The sequence below is a fragment of the Oncorhynchus mykiss genome, chromosome 13 (assembly GCF_013265735.2).
Source record: "Oncorhynchus mykiss isolate Arlee chromosome 13, USDA_OmykA_1.1, whole genome shotgun sequence".
NCBI classification, from domain to species: domain Eukaryota; kingdom Metazoa; phylum Chordata; class Actinopteri; order Salmoniformes; family Salmonidae; genus Oncorhynchus; species Oncorhynchus mykiss.
In genome coordinates, this window is record NC_048577.1 from 4234872 (window position 1) to 4256164 (window position 21293).

The following is a 21293-nucleotide window of genomic DNA, read 5'->3' on the forward strand; positions in this document are numbered from 1 at the left end:
AGAGGACCATTACTTGGAGTAAATCCTGAACGGTTTCAAAATGCCTACCTGTTGAATATCCTCGTCTGCAGCCAAGAAAGATATTATAGAGCATTGGTTAAATGCGGACATTCATACTACGGAAGAGTGGAGAGGTAGACTCAAATAACTGTATTTAATGAAAAAGATCACCCATAACATAAAACTGCAGACAGATTTAGTCTACTTAAAAAGGATTGGAAACGCTCGTTGTAAATAATATTGTGTAGACAGGACTCAGTCTCAAAGCAACCAAACAGATGATAATTGTAGGATAATTATGTTATTGTTTAATTATTATGACTTTAGTTTCTTAGTACTAAAGTTATCTTGTTTATTGTATAGTCTATTTGCTGGTATCTCAGACGACCAGAACCTTAATAATAATCATCACACTTACGTCACAGACAATAATTCTACTAGTTGACTGAACGGACACATAGCAGGATACTGAAACTCAGTCCGCAATGGTCGGGAATGCGTTTTGGGGCTGGACACAAAGCAGGATACTGACATGTCTGCTCAGAAAAATCGACAACAGTATATATAGCAATACAAACACCATTTATAAAACGGGATTAAATAAATACAACATTAAGGTATATTCATAACGTTCAATAATGCAGAAAAATATATATAGGCTATGGTGTTTAAAATTGTATTTTCTCACGAATTAAGCCACAAAACAACGCACGATATCTGCTGAAATACATTATGTACATGCACGACTTGAATGTGAGATTGTGTTGTCAAATTGGCCTGAACCGGTTTTGAGTGACCATTTACAATTGATTTACAATCAATTTACAGAATAATAGCAAACCACTCAAGTCAATTGGGCACACATCAATTCACGGGAGACGGCCAGGGTTGGGTCACTAACCTTGATTTACAGAATAATGCTGATTAATGGCCCATATCAGGGTCCTAGACTCATATGGTGATTGGAGCCTAAACAACAATGGTTTGAGGATTGTCCATCTGTGGAACATTCTAGAAGGACTGGGCTGATCCAGAAAGCTGGTTGTGTGTCTTGTGCTGCCCTACTTAGTTTGTTCATTTGGGAGTAAAAGATTGCCTGTTGACAACATTGAAACGGTCTCTGTTTCTTTACATCAGTGTTTCCCAACTCCAGTCCCCCAACAGCACATATTGTTGTTGAAGCCCCGGACAAACTCAGCTGATTCAACTCACCACATCATAGTCTAAAAAACTAGTCAGCCTGTTCCAAACGACTTCTAAGCTAAATATCCACTCCTAAACCCTCTTACAATTGCATTATTACAATAATAAAAGTATCTAAAGTAAATGTAAATGCTAAAATATACTTAGGTATCAAAAGTAAAGCAAACCAGGTGTCACCTTTTTGTTGTTCTTTATTAATTCACAGAAAGCCAGGAACACACTACAAGCATGTCGCTACAGTCGCATTAACATCTGCATGTGACAAATAACATTTGATTTGACACTCCAATACTCAGACATCATTTACAAACGAAACATGTGTTTAGTGAATCGGCCAGATCAGATGCAGTAGGGATGTTCTCTTGATAAGTGTGTGAATTACACAATTGTCTTTGTCCCGATGAGCATAAAACATCTGAATAATAGTTTTGGGTATCGGGGAAAATGTACGGAGTAAAAAGTACATCATTTTCTTTAGGAATGTAGTGAAGTAAAAGTAAAAACCGTCATTTAATTAGGGATGTCAATTAAGAACAAATTCGTATTTACAATGACGGCCAAACCCGGACGACGCTGTGCGATACCCTGTCTGTAGTGACGCCTCAAACACTGAGTTGCAGTGCCTTTAGACCGCTGCGCCATTCTGATGCCCAAGTAAAGGACAGATACCCCAAAAACTACTTAAGAAGTAATTTCAAGTACTTCACTAAAGTACTTTACACCAATGGTGAACAATGGTGCATGGTGGCGGCTTGGGCCCCGGTGACCCCGCAGAGAGGGCAAAGACTTAGCTGCAGGTACCGGCACATCATGTCCCCATCTTGGTTCTTGATGCTGTGGGACAGAAACACCGACTCGGGCTGCCCGTTGTATTTGCAGAAGCTGCAGAACTTGCGCTCGGGTGATGGCACCTCCTCCGGTGTGTTTCTCCCACCCTGGTACCAGGTGCGCTCGGGTGATGGCACCTCCTCCGGCGTGTTTCTCCCACTCTGGTAGCAGGTGCGCTCGGGTGATGGCACCTCCTCCGGCGTGTTTCTCCCACTCTGGTACCAGGTGCGCTCGGGTGATGGCACCTCCTCCGGCGTGTTTCTCCCACTCTGGCCCCAGGTGCGCTCGGGTGATTGCACCTCCTCCGGCGTGTTTCTCCCACTCTGGTACCAGGTGCGCTCGGGTGATGGCACCTCCTCCGGCGTGTTTCTCCCACTCTGGTACCAGGTGCGCTCGGGTGATGGCACCTCCTCCGGCGTGTTTCTCCCACTCCGGTCCCAGGTGCGCTCGGGTGATGGCACCTCCTCCGGCGTGTTTCTCCCACTCTGGTCCCAGGTGCGCTCGGGTGATGGCACCTCCTCCGGCGTGTTTCTCCCACTCTGGTCCCAGGTGCCAGCGGGGGATCTGGACGGTGCTGTAGGGGGCTCGGAACCCTTGGTGCTGCTCGGCGATAAAGGAGCGTCTTCATGCAAGAGGACGATTTCGGAATCCAGGGGTTCCATTTCGTGCCATAGGGGTGGTGTCGCCACGGGTGTTATCGGTGACAGCAAGGCTCGCGGCGGAAACTCCTCAAATTCCACCATGGTCGACCATATCCCGGAGTCATGACCCTCAACGGTTGACGGTTCTGGGGTGAACTTGCCTAACTGCATCTCACGCACTAGGTCAGCTAACTTCATGTAGTCACGCCACGGTTCGAAACTCTTGTTTTCGGACTCCATGTAAGGCGGTAGGTCTTGGAGTTGACAAATCATAGCGTTCATATTCCCACTTGTATTTTTTATAGCCCAACAGACTAGTGTCTGATAACGATCAGAATGTCCCAGAATAAAGAACGCTGGGTCTGAACTGACAACTCAACTGAAGGCAAATTTGACAACGTTCACCTTTTAACCTGTCCGTGTTTTGTTTACCAGCCAACCACATGGCGTTGTGAGGAGTCCGTTGAACGTGACAACAGCCAATCAAATGGTTTCAAACTGACAACTGCTGAATTGGTCATTTTAGAAGATCAACTATTTGGGATACAATTTTACACCTCAACAATATTAAAAACGTCAAATATAACTGTTTAATCTATTCTAGGGTCTAAATTGATAGGACTTATAATTCTTAGTTATAGGAAGCTGTTTGATAATAGCCTATTTTAACAAGAAAATATCAGTAAAATAACCGTTAAAATTCAAAACTGCTTTTTTATTTTTTTAATATTATTTTATTTCATCTTTATTTAACCAGATTGGCCAGTTGAGAACAAGTTCTCAATTACAACTGTGACCTGGCCAAGATAAAGCAAAGCAGTGCGACACAAACAACAACACGGAGTTACACATGGAGTAAAACAAACATACAGTCAATAACACAATAGAAAAAAGTATATTTACAGTGAACTTCCTTGCTGTTTACTATGCTTCGACGTCCTTGCTGTTTACTATGCTTCGACGTCCTTGCTGTTTACTATGCTTCGACGTCCTTGCTGTTTACTATGCTTCGACGTCCTTGCTGTTCACTATGCTTCGACGTCCTTGCTGTTCACTACTGCCAAAACGATTTTATAACACATTGGAAATGACAAAGGAACAACAACTTAAACAGACCATATAAAACATACAATGGAAACGACATAAACAGGCATCCTACTGAAATGACCCGTCCAGGCAGGGACGGGGACGGGAGTTGGGGTAATCGGGGTTTGGAGAGAGGGATGGGGGACGGAGGGGAATACCGGGATCAGAAGAATGGGGAGATGGAGGAATTTAGTTACAGTCAAATAAATACACACGCAACAATCTACACAAAAGTCCTTCTGTTATCATATAAGATCAATGATTCCCTCAATCACCAATAACGATGTTCCCTTTGGGGATGATTAATAAAGTTACGTTGAAATCAATCGAATTGAAGAAAGATGACAAAGAAGGAAGGATTTAAACAGTTTAGTAACTAGGTCTGCGTGTTAAATGACACCACATTCCCATCCAAAGTATCAACCCAGATTTGAACTGAAAGTATGTGAAGTTATATGGGCCCAACGTTATAATAATAATGCAGGTATGTATATCACATTTTATTTTTATTTACACATATTTAGCTGATGTTATTGTGGGTGTAGCGAAATGCTTGTGTTCCTAGCTCCAACAGTGCAGTAGTATCTAACTATTCACAACAATACACACAAATCTAAAAGTATGAAATTATGAAATATATAAATATTAGGCATTGACTTACATACAGTAGAATATAATTTTTAATTTTATTAAACTAGGCAAGTCAGTTAAGAACCCATTCTTATTTTCAATGACGGCCTAGGAACAGTGGAACTGCCTTGTTCAGGGGCAGAAACGACAGATTAGTACCTTGTCAGATCTAACCACTAGGCTACGCTGTATAGTATATACATGAGATGAATAAAGCAGCATGAAAACATTATTAAAGTGATTAATGTTCCATTATTAAAGTGACTAGAGTTCCATTATTAAAGTGATTAATGTTCCATTATTAAAGTGATTAATGTTCCATTATTAAAGTGATTCATGTTCCATTATTAAAGTGATTCATGTTCCATTATTAAAGTGATTCATGTTCCATTATTAAAGTGACTAGAGTTCCATTATTAAAGTGATTCATGTTCCATTATTAAAGTGACTAGAGTTCCATTATTAAAGTGATTAATGTTCCATTATTAAAGTGATTCATGTTCCATTATTAAAGTGATTAATGTTCCATTATTAAAGTGATTCATGTTCCATTATTAAAGTGATTAATGTTCCATTATTAAAGTGATTCATGTTCCATTATTAAAGTGACTAGAGTTCCATTATTAAAGTGATTCATGTTCCATTATTAAAGTGACTAGAGTTCCATTATTAAAGTGATTAATGTTCCATTATTAAAGTGATTCATGTTCCATTATTAAAGTGATTAATGTTCCATTATTAAAGTGATTCATGTTCCATTATTAAAGTGACTAGAGTTCCATTATTAAAGTGATTCATGTTCCATTATTAAAGCGATTAATGTTCCATTATTAAAGTGACTAGTGTTCCATTATTAAAGTGATTCATGTTCCATTATTAAAGTGGCCAGTGATTCCATGTCTGTGTATATAGTGCAGCAGCCTCTAACGTGCAGTTGAATTGGCATAAAAAAGCTACCACCCGGTTTAAGAGTATAACTTAAGGGTTCTTTTCTTCTCCTCTGCCTTTCCTAATGCCGAGGGCATCAGTTTGGAACAGTATGTAATTACTGTGTTTTGTAGAATGTGTTATAAAATAAATGATCACTAAGGTGAATCTTTGGTTATTGTACATCTCCTCATCTCAGTCGTGTCTCTATGAAACATGTGGCTTTAATAACTAACCAGTCTAAAGATTCCCAGCATAAAGATCACCTTTACCACTAAGACCTAAAGTCTACCTGTAGACAATGCCCTATATAGTGCACTAGTTTAGACCACAGCCCTATATAGTGCACAACTTTAGACCACAGGCCTATATAGTGCACTACTTTAGACCACAACCCTATGGCCCCTGATCAAAAGTAGGGCACTATTTATGAAATACAATGCCATTTGGGACACAAACATGATGTGCAGACAGGGAACCTCCGCTTTGAGGATAACACAGTGCCACCAACGCGGCCGCTACCAAGGACTGTGGGCTCTCCTCCTCCGTGGCCGACTTGAGTAAGGCATTTAAGCATGTTAACCCTCGACAAGCTAGCTGGAGTGTTTATGGACATATTCAATCTCTCCCTATCCCAGTCTGCTGTTCCCACTTGTTTCAAGTTGTCCACCATTGCTCCTGTAATTCTCCTGTTCATTGACTATAGCTCAGCATTCAACACCATAGTACCCTCCAAGCTCATCATTAAGCTCGTGGCCCTGTGTCTGAACCCCGCCCTGAGAGCATCCTGTCGGGCTGTATCACCACCTGATTAGGCAAGTGCACTTCCCTCAACCACAAGGCTCTCCAGAGGGTAGTGTTGTCTGCCCAACACATCACCAGGGGCAAACTACCTGCCCTCCAGGACACCTACAGCACCCGATGTCACAGGAAGGACAAAAAGATCATCAAGGACATCAACCACGGCCTGTTCACCCCGCTATCATCCAGAAGGCGAGGTCAGTACAGGTGCATCAAAGCTGGGACCGAGAGACTAAAAACAGCTTCTATCTTAAGGCCATCAGACTGGTAAATAGCCATCACTAGTCGGCTCGCACCCGATTACGCAACCCTGCACCTTAGAGGCTGCTGCCCCATATACAGACTTAGAATCACTGGCCACTTTAATAATGGACCACTAGTCACGTTAATAATGTTTACATGCTGCTTTACTCATCTCATATGTATATGCTGTATTCTATTCTACAGTATTTTTTAAAAATGTCACTCCCGACATTGTTCGATCTAATGTGTACATATTTCTTAATTACATTATTTTACTTAGATTTGTGTGTTTTGTTGTGAATTGTTAGATACTACTGCACTGTTGGAGCTAGGAACACAAGCATTTCGCTACACCCGCAATAACATCTGTAAAATATGTGTGTGTATGTGACCAATAAAATGTGATTTATTTGATATGCAGAACAGGGCAGAAAGTTACCTCCCCTGCAGCCGATTGTGTTGACGAGCTGGAACGCGCTCTGCATTACGTTGGGTTGAAAGTTGCCCATGTACAGCACTGATCGTGGGTCAGTTTTCCATTATTTTCTGGTCGGCTTGGGGAGAGAAAGCTGATCCTAGATAAGTTACTACACTACCATTCAAAAGTTTAAGGTCATTTAGAAATGTCCTTGCTTTTGAAAGAAAAGCAATTTTTTTTGTCCATTAAAATAACATCAAATTGATCAGAAATACAGTGTAGACATGGTTAATTTTAGAGCATTGGTTAAAGGAGGACATTCATACTAAGGAAGAGTGTAGTGGTAGACTGAAAGAACTGTATTTAATGGAAAAGATCACCCATAACATAAAACTACAGACAGATTTAGTCTACTTGAAAAGGATTGGAAACGCTCGTTGTGAATAATATTGTGTAGACACGACTCAGTCTCAAAGCAACCAAACATATGATAATTGTATATAATATATATATTGTGTTATTGTTTAATTATTATGACTTTAGTTTCTTAGTTCTAAAGTTATCTTGTTTATTGTATAGCCTATTTGCTGGTATCTCAGACGACCAGAACCTTAATAATAATCATCACACTTACGTCACAGACAATAATTCTACTAGTTGACTGAACGGACACCTAGCAGGATACTGAAACTCAGTCCGCAATCGGGAATGTGTTTTGGGGCTGGATACACCGCGAACCAGCTGTTGTCGATCACACATACTAATGCCACGTTCACGTGCAATCGGAGTTATCGGAAATCCCTAGTTCCGACTGGGAAGTTTCACTTGAATGACCCTCAAAATTGGAATTACAAGTGGGAAACAGAGAAAATGTTGTTGGCAATCTATTGGTTTATTAATTGTTCCAACTTGAAAATAACTTGAACACAATCATGTCGGAGTTACGACTTCCAATTTTCTAGTGTCCCAGGAGAATATGAAGCCAGCATAATACAGCAGTCAAGTGCTAGTCGGTGCTAGGAAACGGACACTTCTGACTCGCTAACATGATTGACACCGTAATAATCGTAATGATACGGCCTTGTAAGAGCCATAAGTGTCAACCAACATAATTCATTATTTTACATTAACCTGTTTAACTTGTATTAAATGCATTATGAAGAACATTGTGTGAATTAGGCTCCACGAAATATGAAATGCGTTATGAAGAATATCGTGTACTGTTGCCTTCACGAAAAAATGGGCCTTTCTGGCTACAAGTGCACCAGTATCCCAAAGTATTAAACGAAATCAAACATAGAAAACAGCAGTGGCATTAATACAAATGGTTCCCCCACGGATTAAGTCGCACATAAATGTGTGTTTTTTCAGAAATTCTGATCAGAATGTCTGCTCAGAAAAATCGACAACAGTATATATAGCAATACAAACACCATTTATAAAACGGGATTACATAAATACAACATTAAGGTATATTCATAACGTTCAATAATGCAGAAATATATATATATATAGGCTATGGTGTTTAAAATTGTGTTTTCTCACGAATTAAGCCACAAAAAACCCATTAAATCTGCTGAAATACATTATGTACATGCACGAATTGAATGTGAGATTGTGTTGTCAAATTGGCCTGAACCGGTTTTGAGTGACCATTTACAATTGATTTACAATCAATTTACAGAATAATAGCAAACCACTCAAGTCAATGGGGCACACATCGATTCACGGGAGACGGCCAGGGTTGGGTCGCTAACCTTGATTTACAGAATAATGCTGATTAATGGCCCATATCAGGGTCCTAGACTCATATGGTGATTGGGGCCTAAACAACAATGGTTTGATGATTGTCCATCTGTGGAGCATTCTAGAAGGACTGGGCTGATCCAGAAAGCTGGTTGTGTGTCTTGTGCTGCCCTACTTAGTTTGTTCATTTGGGAGTAAAAGATTGCCTGTTGACAACATTGAAACGGCGTCTGTTTCTTCACATCAGTGTTTCCCAACTCCAGTCCCCCAACAGCACATATTGTTGTTGAAGCTCCGGACAAACTCAGCTGATTCAACTCATTGAGGGCTTGATGATTATCTGCCACCACATCATAGTCTACAAAACTAGTCAGCCTGTTCCAAACGACTTCTAAGCTAAATATCCACTCCTAAACCCTCTTACAATTGTCCGCATACAGTATGTTAGAGACGCTAAAGGAAGTCGCCAACACAACAGCCTGAACAGTCTCTTCAGCGCGTCTCTAGCTCCGGTCCCACCCATCTCGCAACAACAAGTATCTTCAGGCCTGGGGTAGTGTACCAACGGCCTGGACCAGAGTTAGGCTTCTCCGACTTGAACCAGTGGTGGAAAAAGTACCCACCTCATACTTGAGTAAAAGTAAAGATACCTTAATATAAAATGACTCAAGTATAAGTGAATGTCACCCGGTAAAATACCACTTGAGTAAAAGTCTAATAGTATATGGTTTAAAATAAAATTATAAAAGTATCTAAAGTAAATATAAATGCTAAGATATACTTAGGTATCAAAAGTAAAGCAAACCAGGTGTCACCTTTTTGTTGTTCTTTATTAACTCACAGAAAGCCAGGAACACACTACAAGCATGTCGCTACAGTCGCATTAACATCTGCTACCCATTTGTATGTGACAAATAAAATGTGATTTGACACTCCAATACTCAGACATCATTTACAAACGAAGCTTGTGTTTAGTGAGTCGGCCAGATCAGATGCAGTAGGGATGTTCTCTTGATAAGTGTGTGAATTACACAATTGTCGTGTCCCGATGAGCATAAAACATCTGAATAATAGTTTTGGGTATCGGGGAAAATGTACGGAGTAAAAAGTACATCATTTTCTTTAGGAATGTAGTGAAGTAAAAGTAATAACCGTCATTTAATTAGGGATGTCAATTAAGAACAAATTCGTATTTACAATGACGGCCAAACCCGGACGACGCTGTGCGATACCCTGTCTGTAGTGACGCCTCAAACACTGAGTTGCAGTGCCTTTAGACCGCTGCGCCATTCTGATGCCCAAGTAAAGGACAGATACCCCAAAAACTACTTAAGAAGTAATTTCAAGTACTTCACTAAAGTACTTTACACCAATGGTGAACAATGGTGCATGGTGGCGGCTTGGGCCCCGGTGACCCCGCAGAGAGGGCAAAGACTTAGCTGCAGGTACCGGCACATCATGTCCCCATCTTGGTTCTTGATGCTGTGGGACAGAAACACCGACTCGGGCTGCCCGTTGTATTTGCAGAAGCTGCAGAACTTGCGCTCGGGTGATGGCACCTCCTCCGGTGTGTTTCTCCCACCCTGGTACCAGGTGCGCTCGGGTGATTGCACCTCCTCCGGCGTGTTTCTCCCACTCTGGTACCAGGTGCGCTCGGGTGATGGCACCTCCTCCGGCGTGTTCCTCCCACTCTGGTACCAGGTGCGCTCGGGTGATGGCACCTCCTCCGGCGTGTTTCTCCCACTCTGGTACCAGGTGCGCTCGGGTGATTGCACCTCCTCCGGCGTGTTTCTCCCACTCTGGTACCAGGTGCGCTCGGGTGATGGCACCTCCTCCGGCGTGTTCCTCCCACTCTGGTACCAGGTGCGCTCGGGTGATGGCACCTCCTCCGGCGTGTTTCTCCCACTCTGGTACCAGGTGCGCTTGGGTGATGGCACCTCCTCCGGCGTGTTTCTCCCACTCTGGTCCCAGGTGCCAGCGGGGGATCTGGACGGTGCTGTAGGGGGCTCGGAACCCTTGGTGCTGCTCGGCGATAAAGGAGCGTCTTCATGCAAGAGGACGATTTCGGAATCCAGGGGTTCCATTTCGTGCCATAGGGGTGGTGTCGCCACGGGTGTTATCGGTGACAGCAAGGCTCGCGGCGGAAACTCCTCAAATTCCACCATGGTCGACCATATCCCGGAGTCATGACCCTCAACGGTTGACGGTTCTGGGGTGAACTTGCCTAACTGCATCTCACGCACTAGGTCAGCTAACTTCATGTAGTCACGCCACGGTTCGAAACTCTTGTTTTCGGACTCCATGTAAGGCGGTAGGTCTTGGAGTTGACAAATCATAGCGTTCATATTCCCACTTGTATTTTTTATAGCCCAACAGACTAGTGTCTGATAACGATCAGAATGTCCCAGAATAAAGAACGCTGGGTCTGAACTGACAACTCAACTGAAGGCAAATGTGACAACGTTCACCTTTTAACCTGTCCGTGTTTTGTTTACCAGCCAACCACATGGCGTTGTGCGGAGTCCGTGGAACGTGACAACAGCCAATCAAATGGTTTCAAACTGACAACTGCTGAATTGGTCATTTTAGAAGATCAACTATTTGGGACACAATTTTACACCTCAACAATATTAAAAACATCAAATATAACTGTTTAATCTATTCTAGGGTCTAAATTGATAGGACTTATAATTCTTAGTTATAGGAAGCTGTTTGATAATAGCCTATTTTAACAAGAAAATATCAGTAAAATTACCGTTAAAATTCAAAACTGCTTTTTTTATTTTTTTAATATTATTTATTTCATCTTTATTTAACCAGATTGGCCAGTTGAGAACAAGTTCTCAATTACAACTGTGACCTGGCCAAGATAAAGCAAAGCAGTGTGACACAAACAACACAGAGTTACACATGGAAACATACAGTCAATAATACAGTAGAAAAAAGTATATTTACAGTGAACTTCCTTGCTGTTTACTATGCTTCGACGTCCTTGCTGTTTACTATGCTTCGACGTCCTTGCTGTTTACTATGCTTCGACGTCCTTGCTGTTTACTATACTTCGACGTCCTTGCTGTTTACTATGCTTCGACGTCCTTGCTGTTCACTACTGCCAAAACGATGTTATAACACATTGGAAATGACAAAGGAACAACAACTTAAACAGACCATATAAAACATACAATGGAAACGACATAAACAGGCATCCTACTGAAATGACCAGTCCAGACGGGGACGGGAGTTGGGGTAATTGGGGTTTGGGGAGAGGGATGGGGGACGGAGGGGAATACCGGGATCAGAAGAATGGGGAGATGGAGGAATTTAGTTACAGTCAAATAAATACACACGCAACAATCTACACAAAAGTCCTTCTGTTATCATATAAGATCAATGATTCCCTCAATCACCAATAACGATATTCCCTTTGGGGATGATTAATAAAGTTACGTTGAAATCAATCGAATTGAAGAAAGATGACAAAGAAGGAAGGATTTAAACAGTTTAGTAACTAGGTCTGCGTGTTAAATGACACCACATTCCCATCCAAAGTATCAACCCAGATTTGAACTGAAAGTATGTGAAGTTATATGGGCCCAACGTTATAATAATAATGCAGGTATATATCACATTTTATTTTTATTTACACATATTTAGCAGATGTTATTGTGGGTGTAGCGAAATGCTTGTGTTCCTAGCTCCAACAGTGCAGTAGTATCTAACTATTCACAACAATACACACAAATCTAAAAGTATGAAATTATGAAAATATAAATATTAGGCATTGACTTACATACAGTAGAATATAATTTTTCATTGTATTAAACTAGGCAAGTCAGTTAAGAACCCATTCTTATTTTCAATGACGGCCTAGGAACAGTGGAACTGCCTTGTTCAGGGGCAGAAACGACAGATTAGTACCTTGTCAGATCTAACCACTAGGCTACGCTGTATAGTATATACATGAGATGAATAAAGCAGCATGAAAACATTATTAAAGTGATTCATGTTCCATTATTAAAGTGACTAGAGTTCCATTATTAAAGTGATTAATGTTCCATTATTAAAGTGATTAATGTTCCATTATTAAAGTGATTAATGTTCCATTATTAAAGTGATTCATGTTCCATTATTAAAGTGATTAATGTTCCATTATTAAAGTGGCTAGAGTTCCATTATTAAAGTGATTAATGTTCCATTATTAAAGTGATTCATGTTCCATTATTAAAGTGATTAATGTTCCATTATTAAAGTGATTCATGTTCCATTATTAAAGTGGCTAGAGTTCCATTATTAAAGTGATTAATGTTCCATTATTAAAGTGATTAATGTTCCATTATTAAAGTGATTCATGTTCCATTATTAAAGTGATTAATGTTCCATTATTAAAGTGGCTAGAGTTCCATTATTAAAGTGATTAATGTTCCATTATTAAAGTGATTCATGTTCCATTATTAAAGTGACTAGAGTTCCATTATTAAAGTGATTAATGTTCCATTATTAAAGTGATTAATGTTCCATTATTAAAGTGATTCATGTTCCATTATTAAAGTGATTAATGTTCCATTATTAAAGTGACTAGAGTTCCATTATTAAAGTGACTAGAGTTCCATTATTAAAGTGATTCATGTTCCATTATTAAAGTGGCTAGAGTTCCATTATTAAAGTGATTAATGTTCCATTATTAAAGTGATTCATGTTCCATTATTAAAGTGATTAATGTTCCATTATTAAAGTGATTAATGTTCCATTATTAAAGTGATTCATGTTCCATTATTAAAGTGATTAATGTTCCATTATTAAAGTGACTAGAGTTCCATTATTAAAGTGACTAGAGTTCCATTATTAAAGTGATTCATGTTCCATTATTAAAGTGGCTAGAGTTCCATTATTAAAGTGATTAATGTTCCATTATTAAAGTGATTCATGTTCCATTATTAAAGTGATTAATGTTCCATTATTAAAGTGATTAATGTTCCATTATTAAAGTGATTCATGTTCCATTATTAAAGTGATTAATGTTCCATTATTAAAGTGACTAGAGTTCCATTATTAAAGTGACTAGAGTTCCATTATTAAAGTGATTAATGTTCCATTATTAAAGTGGCTAGAGTTCCATTATTAAAGTGATTAATGTTCCATTATTAAAGTGATTCATGTTCCATTATTAAAGTGATTAATGTTCCATTATTAAAGTGATTAATGTTCCATTATTAAAGTGATTCATGTTCCATTATTAAAGTGATTAATGTTCCATTATTAAAGTGACTAGAGTTCCATTATTAAAGTGACTAGAGTTCCATTATTAAAGTGATTCATGTTCCATTATTAAAGTGACTAGAGTTCCATTATTAAAGTGACTAGAGTTCCATATTAAAGTGACTAGAGTTCCATTATTAAAGTGATTCATGTTCCATTATTAAAGTGACTAGAGTTCCATTATTAAAGTGACTAGAGTTCCATTATTAAAGTGACTAGAGTTCCATTATTAAAGTGACTAGAGTTCCATTATTAAAGTGATTAATGTTCCATTATTAAAGTGATTCATGTTCCATTATTAAAGCGATTAATGTTCCATTATTAAAGTGACTAGTGTTCCATTATTAAAGTGACTAGTGTTCCATTATTAAAGTGATTCATGTTCCATTATTAAAGTGGCCAGTGATTCCATGTCTGTGTATATAGGGCAGCAGCCTCTAACGTGCAGTTGAATTGGCATAAAAAAGCTACCACCCGGTTTAAGAGTATAACTTAAGGGTTCTTTTCTTCTCCTCTGCCTTTCCTAATGCTGAGGGCATCAGTTTGGAACAGTATGTAGTTACTGTGTTTTGTAGAATGTGTTATAAAATGAACGATCACTAAGGTGAATCTTTGGTTATTGTACATCTCCTCATCTCAGTCGTGTCTCTATGAAACATGTGGCTTTAATAACTAACCAGTCTAAAGATTCCCAGCATAAAGATCACCTTTACCACTAAGACCTAAAGTCCACCTGTAGACAATGCCCTATATAGTGCACTACTTTAGACCACAGCCCTATATAGTGCACTACTTTAGACCACAGCCCTATATAGTGCACTACTTCAGACCACAGCCCTATATAGTGCACTACTTTAGACCACAACCCTATATAGTGCACTACTTCAGACCACAGCCCTATGGCCCCTGTTCAAAAGTAGGGCACTATTTATGAAATACAATGCCATTTGGGACACAAACATCATGTGCAGACAGGGACCTCCGCTTTGAGGATAACACAGTGCCACCAACGTGGCCGCTAACAAGGACTGTGTGCTCTCCTCCTCCGTGGCCGACTTGAGTAAGACATCTAAGCATGTTAACCCTCGACAAGCTGTCTGGAGTGTTTATGGACATATTCAATCTCTCCCTATCCCAGTCTGCTGTTCCCACTTGTTTCAAGTTGTCCACCATTGCTCCTGTACTCAAGAAAGCAAAGGTTATCTGAACTAAATTACTATCGGCCCATAGCACTCACTTTGCTTTGAAAGGCTAGTTAAGGATCATATCACCTCTACCTTACCTGACACCCTAGACCCACTTCATTTTGCATACCACCCCAATAGATCCACAGACGATGCAATCACCAATCGCACTGCACACTGCCCTATCCCATCTGGACAAGAGAAATACCTATGTAAGAATGCTGTTCATTGACTATAGCTCAGCATTCAACACCATAGTACCCTCCAAGCTCATCATTAAGCTCGTGGCCCTGTGTCTGAACCCCGCCTTGAGAGCATCCTGTCGGGCTGTATCACCACCTGATTAGGCAAGTGCACTTCCCTCAACCACAAGGCTCTCCAGAGGGTAGTGTTGTCTGCCCAACACATCACCAAGGGGCAAACTACCTGCCCTCCAGGACACCTACAGCACCCGATGTCACAGGAGGGCCATAAAGATCATCAAGGACATCAACCACTGCCTGTTCACCCCGCAATCATCCAGAAGGCGAGGTCAGTACAGGTGCATCAACGCTGGGACCGAGAGACTAAAAAACAGCTTCTATCTCAAGGCCATCAGACTGGTAAATAGCCATCACTAGCCGGCTCCCACCCGATTACGCAACCCTGCACCTTAGAGGCTGCTGCCCCATATACAGACTTAGAATCACTGGCCACTTTAATAATGGACCACTAGTCACGTTAATAATGTTTACATGCTGCTTTACTCATCTCATATGTATATGCTGTATTCTATTCTACAGTATTTTTTAAAAATGTCACTCCCGACATTGTTCGATCTAATGTGTACATATTTCTTAATTACGTTATTTTACTTCAATTTGTGTGTTTTGTTGTGAATTGTTAGATACTACCGCACTGTTGGAGCTAGGAACACAAGCATTTCGCTACACCCGCAATAACATCTGTAAAATATGTGTGTGTATGTGACCAATAAAATGTGATTTATTTGATATGCAGAACAAGGCAGAAAGTTACTTCCCCTGCAGCCGATTGTGTTGACGAGCTGGAACTGGAGCTGCATTGGAGCTGCATTACGTTGGGTTGAAAGTTGCCCATGTACAGCACTGATCTTGGGTCAGTTTTCCATTCTTTTCTGGTCGGCTTGGGGAGAGAAAGCTGATCCTAGATAAGTTACTACACTACCATTCAAAAGTTTAAGGTCATTTAGAAATGTCATTGCTTTTGAAAGAAAAACATTTTTTTTTGTCCATTAAAATAACATCAAATTGATCAGAAATACAGTGTAGACATGGTTAATTATAGAGCATTGGTTAAAGGAGGACATTCATACTACGGAAGAGTGGAGTGGTAGACTGAAAGAACTGTATTTAATGGAAAAGATCACCCATAACATAAAACTACAGACAGATTTAGTCTACTTGAAAATGATTGGAAACGCTCGACTCAGTCTCAAAGCAACCAAACATATGATAATTGTATATAATATATATATTGTGTTATTGTTTAATTATTATGACTTTAGTTTCTTAGTTCTAAAGTTATCTTGTTTATTGTATAGCCTATTTGCTGGTATCTCAGACGACCAGAACCTTAATAATAATCATCACACCTACGTCACAGACAATAATTCTACTAGTTGACTGAACGGACACATAGCAGGATACTGAAACTCAGTCCGCAATCGGGAATGTGTTTTGGGGCTGGACACACCGCGAACCAACCCCTGTTGTCGATCACACATACTAATGCCACGTTCACGTGCAATCGGAGTTATCGGAAATCCCTAGTTCCGACTGGGAAGTTAAACTTGAATGACCCTCAAAATTGGAATTACAAGTGGGAAACAGAGAAAATGTTGTTGGCAATCTATTGGTTTATTAATTGTTCCAACTTGAAAATAACTTGAACACAATCATGTCGGAGTTACGGCTTCCAATTTTCTAGTGTCCCAGGAGAATACGGTGCTAGGTGCTAGGAAACTGACACTTCTGACTCGCTAACATGATTGACACCGTAATAATCGTAATGATAAGAGCCATAAGTGTCAACCAACATAATTCATTATTTTACATTAACCTGTTTAACTTGTATTAAATGCATTATGAAGAACATTGTGTGAATTAGGCTCCACGAAATATGAAATGCGTTATGAAGAATATCGTGTACTGTTGCCTTCACGAAAAAATGGGCCTTTCTGGCTACAAGTGCACCAGTATCCCAAAGTATTAAACGAAATCAAACATAGAAAACAGCAGTGGCATTAATACAAATGGTTCCCCCACGGATTAAGTCGCACATAAATGTGTGTTTTTTCAGAAATTCTGATCAGAATGTCTGCTCAGAAAAATCGAAAACAGTATATATAGCAATACAAACACCATTTATAAAACGGGATTAAATAAATACAACATTACGGTATATTCGTAACGTTCAATAATGCAGAAAAATATATATAGGCTATCGTGTTTAAAATATTGTATTTTCTCTCGAATTAAGCCACAAAAAAACGCACGACATCTGCTGAAATACATTATGTACATGCACGAATTGAATGTGAGATTATGTTGTCAAATTGGCCTGAACCGGTTTTGAGTGACCATTTACAATTGATTTACAATCAATTTACAGAATAATAGCAAACCACTCAAGGCAATTGAGTACACATCAATTCACGGGAGACGGCCAGGGTTGGGTCACTAACCTTGATTTACAGAATAATGCTGATTAATGGCCCATATCAGGGCCCTAGACTCATATGGTGATTGGGGCCTAAACAACAATGGTTTGATGATTGTCCATCTGTGGAGCATTCTAGAAGGACTGGGCTGATCCAGAAAGCTGGTTGTGTGTCTTGTGCTGCCCTACTTAGTTTGTTCATTTGGGAGTAAAAGATTGCCTGTTGACAACATTGAAACGGCGTCTGTTTCTTCACATCAGTGTTTCCCAACTCCAGTCCCCCAACAGCACATATTGTTGTTGAAGCCCCGGACAAACTCAGCTGATTCAACTCATTGAGGGCTTGATGATTAACTGCCATAGTCTACAAAACTAGTCAGCCTGTTCCAAACGACTTCTAAGCTAAATATCCACTCCTAAACCCTCTTAAGTCCGCATACAGTATGTTAGAGACGCTAAAGGAAGTCGCCAACACAACAGCCAGTCTCAGCGCGTCTCTAGCTCCGGTCCCACCCATCTCGCAACAACAAGTATCCTTTTTTTTTATTTTACCTTTATTTAACCAGGCAAGTCAGTTAAGAACACATTCTTATTTTCAATGACGGCCTAGGAACAGTGGGTTAACTGCCTGTTCAGGGGCAGAACGACAGATTTGTACCTTGTCAGCTCGGGGGGTTTGAACTTGCAACCTTTCGGTTACTAGTCCAACGCTCTAACCACTAGGCTACCCTGCCGCCCCGGCACTACCCTCAGGCCTGGGGTAGTGTACCAACGGCCTGGACCAGAGTTAGGCTTCTCCGACTTGAACCAGTGGTGGAAAAAGTACCCACCTCATACTTGAGTAAAAGTAAAGATACCTTAATATAAAATGACTCAAGTATAAGTGAATGTCACCCGGTAAAATACCACTTGAGTAAAAGTCTAATAGTAAATGGATTAAAATAAAATAATAAAAGTATCTAAAGTAAATGTAAATGCTAAAATATACTTAGGTATCAAAAGTAAAGCAAACCAGGTGTCACCTTTTTGTTGTTCTTTATTAATTCACAGAAAGCCAGGAACACACTACAAGCATGTCGCTACAGTCGCATTAACATCTGCTACCCATTTGTATGTGACAAATAAAATGTGATTTGACACTCCAATACTCAGACATCATTTACAAACGAAGCTTGTGTTTAGTGAGTCGGCCAGATCAGATGCAGTAGGGATGTTCTCTTGATAAGTGTGTGAATTACACAATTGTCGTGTCCCGATGAGCATAAAACATCTGAATAATAGTTTTGGGTATCGGGGAAAATCTACGGAGTAAAAAGTACATCATTTTCTTTAGGAATGTAGTGAAGTAAAAGCAAAAACCTTCATTTAATTAGGGATGTCAATTAAGAACAAATTCGTATTTACAATGACAGCCAAACCCGGACGACGCTGGGCCAATTGTGCAATACCCTATGGACTCCCAATCACGACCGGTTGAGGTACAGCCTGGATTCGAACCAAGGTGTCTGTGGTGACGCCTCAAGCGCCTTAGACCGCTGCGCCACTCGTAAGCCCAAGTAAAGTACATATACCCCAAAAACTACTTAATACTTAAGTAGTACTTTCAAGTATTTCACTAAAGTACTTTACACCACTGGACGTGACATAGACAGAGCTGTAGGTGGTGTCGACCAGGGGACAATTGTGCTTGGTGGCGGCTTGGGCCCCGGTGGCCCCGCAGAGAGGGCAGACACACAGCCGCAGGTACGGGCACATCATGTCCCCATCCTGGTTCTTGAGGCTGTGGGACACAAACACCGACTCAGACTCCCCGTTGTGTTTACAGAAGCTGCAGAACTTGCGCTCAAGTGATGGCACCTCCTCCGGCGTGTTTCTCCCACTCTGGCCCCAGGTGCCAGCGGGGGATCTGGACGGTGCTGTAGGGGGCTCGGGACCCTCGGTACTGCTCGGCCATAAAGGAGCGTCTTCATGCAAGAGGTAGATTTCGGATTCCAGGGGTTTCATTTCGTGCCATAGGGGTGGTGTCGCCACGGGTGTTATCGGTGACAGCAAGGCTCGCGGCGGAAACTCCTCAAATTCCACCATGGTCGAGCATATCCCGGAGTCATGACCCTCAACGGTTGACGGTTCTGGGGTGAACTTGCCTAACTGCATCTCACGCACTAGGTCAGCTAACTTCATGTAGTCACGCCACGGTTCGAAACTCATGTTTTCGTAAGGCAGTAGGTCTTGGAGTTGACAAATCATAGCGTTCATATATATTCCCACTTGTATTTTTTATAGCCCAACAGACTAGTGTCTGATAACGATCAGAATGTCCCAGAATAAAGAACGCTGGGTCTGAACTGACAACTCAACAAAAGGCAAATTTGACCACGTTCACGTTTTTAAACTGTCAGTGTTTTGTTAATCAGCCAATCAGATGGCGTTGTGCGGAGTCCATGGAACCTGACAACAGCCAATCAAATGGTTTCAAACTGACAACTGCTAAATTGGTCAACTATTTGGATAGAATTGTACACCTCAACAATATTAAAAAATATCAGTAAAATAACCGTTAAACTGTTTCTTTTTTTATATTTATTTGATTTCATCTTTATTTAACCAGATTGGCCAGTTGAGAACAAGTTCTCATTTACAACTGATAAGATAAAGCAAAGCAGTGTGACACAAACAACAACACAGAGTTGGACACACATGGAATAAACAAGCGTACAGTCAATAACACAATAGAAAAAAGTATATTTACAGTGAACTTCCTTGCTGTTTACTATGCTTCGACGTCCTTGCCGTTCACTATGCTTCGACGTCCTTGCTGTTTACTATGCTTCGACGTCCTTGCTGTTCACTATGCTTCGACGTCCTTGCTGTTTACTATGCTTCGACGTCCTTGCTGTTTACTATGCTTCGACGTCCTTGCTGTTTACTATGCTTCGACGTCCTTGCTGTTTACTATGCTTCGACGTCCTTGCTGTTCACTATGCTTCGACGTCCTTGCTGTTCACTACTACCAAAACGATTTTATAACACTTTGGAAATGACAAAGGAACAACAACTGAAACAGACAATATTATAAAACATACAATGGAAACGACATAAACAGCCATCCTACTGAAATGACCCGTCCAGGCAGGGACGGGGACGGGAGTTGGGGTAATCGGGGTTTGGAGAGAGGGATGGGGGACGGAGGGGAATACCGGGATCAGAGGAATGGGGAGATGGAGGAATTTAGTTACAGTCAAATAAATACACACGCAACAATCTACACAAAAGTCCTTCTGTTATCATATAAGATCAATGATTACCTCAATCACCAATAACGATTTTCCCTTTGGGGATGACTAATAAAGTTACGTTGAAATCAATCGAATTGAAGAAAGATGACAAAGAAGGAAGGATTTAAACAGTTTAGTAACTAGGTCTGCGTGTTAAATGACACCACATTCCCATCCAAAGTATCAACCCAGATTTGAACTGAAAGTGTGTGAAGTTATATGGGCCCAACATTATAAATATAATGCAGGTCTGTATATCACATTTTATTTTGTCACATACACATATTTAAGCAGATGTTATTGTGTGTGTAGCGAAATGCTTGTGTTCCTAGCTGCAACAGTGCAGTAGTATCTAACTATTCACAACAATACACAC

At 40.5% G+C, this 21293-nt stretch overlaps 3 protein-coding genes across 3 annotated transcripts; all 3 read right to left on the reverse strand.

The window, feature by feature from the left end:
• Positions 1 to 1919: 1919 nt before the first annotated feature.
• LOC118938514 (putative uncharacterized protein DDB_G0290521) lies at positions 1920 to 2952 on the reverse strand. The gene has a single exon (XM_036942557.1). It carries the CDS (start codon positions 2943 to 2945, stop codon positions 1920 to 1922), a length of 1026 nt encoding a protein of 341 aa, XP_036798452.1. The 5' UTR covers positions 2946 to 2952.
• A 6493-nt stretch (positions 2953 to 9445) lies between these two features.
• On the reverse strand, positions 9446 to 10902 carry LOC118938533 (nanos homolog 3-like). Its single transcript, XM_036942600.1, has 2 exons — positions 10461 to 10902; positions 9446 to 10085 (listed from the first exon to the last, which is right to left on the reverse strand). Exons 1-2 carry the CDS (start codon positions 10866 to 10868, stop codon positions 9888 to 9890), a joined length of 606 nt encoding a protein of 201 aa, XP_036798495.1. The 5' UTR covers positions 10869 to 10902; the 3' UTR covers positions 9446 to 9887.
• Positions 10903 to 19153: 8251 nt separating this feature from the next.
• On the reverse strand, positions 19154 to 19981 carry LOC110495042 (nanos homolog 3-like). Its single transcript, XM_036942601.1, has one exon. The coding sequence runs from the start codon at positions 19896 to 19898 to the stop codon at positions 19233 to 19235; it is 666 nt and encodes a 221-aa protein (XP_036798496.1). The 5' UTR covers positions 19899 to 19981; the 3' UTR covers positions 19154 to 19232.
• Positions 19982 to 21293: the final 1312 nt, after the last annotated feature.

Excerpts from the sequence above, each read along its gene's own strand:
- LOC118938514 (XM_036942557.1), bottom strand. The coding sequence starts at position 2,945 with ATGATTTGTCAACTCCAAGACCTACCGCCTTACATGGAGTCCGAAAAC.
- LOC118938533 (XM_036942600.1), bottom strand. The coding sequence starts at position 10,868 with ATGAACGCTATGATTTGTCAACTCCAAGACCTACCGCCTTACATGGAG. Across the intron at positions 10,086-10,460 it reads GGAGAAACACGCCGGAGGAG|GAGGTGCCATCACCCGAGCG; the intron begins GTGCCATCACCC and ends AACACACCGGAG.
- LOC110495042 (XM_036942601.1), bottom strand. The coding sequence starts at position 19,898 with ATGAACGCTATGATTTGTCAACTCCAAGACCTACTGCCTTACGAAAAC.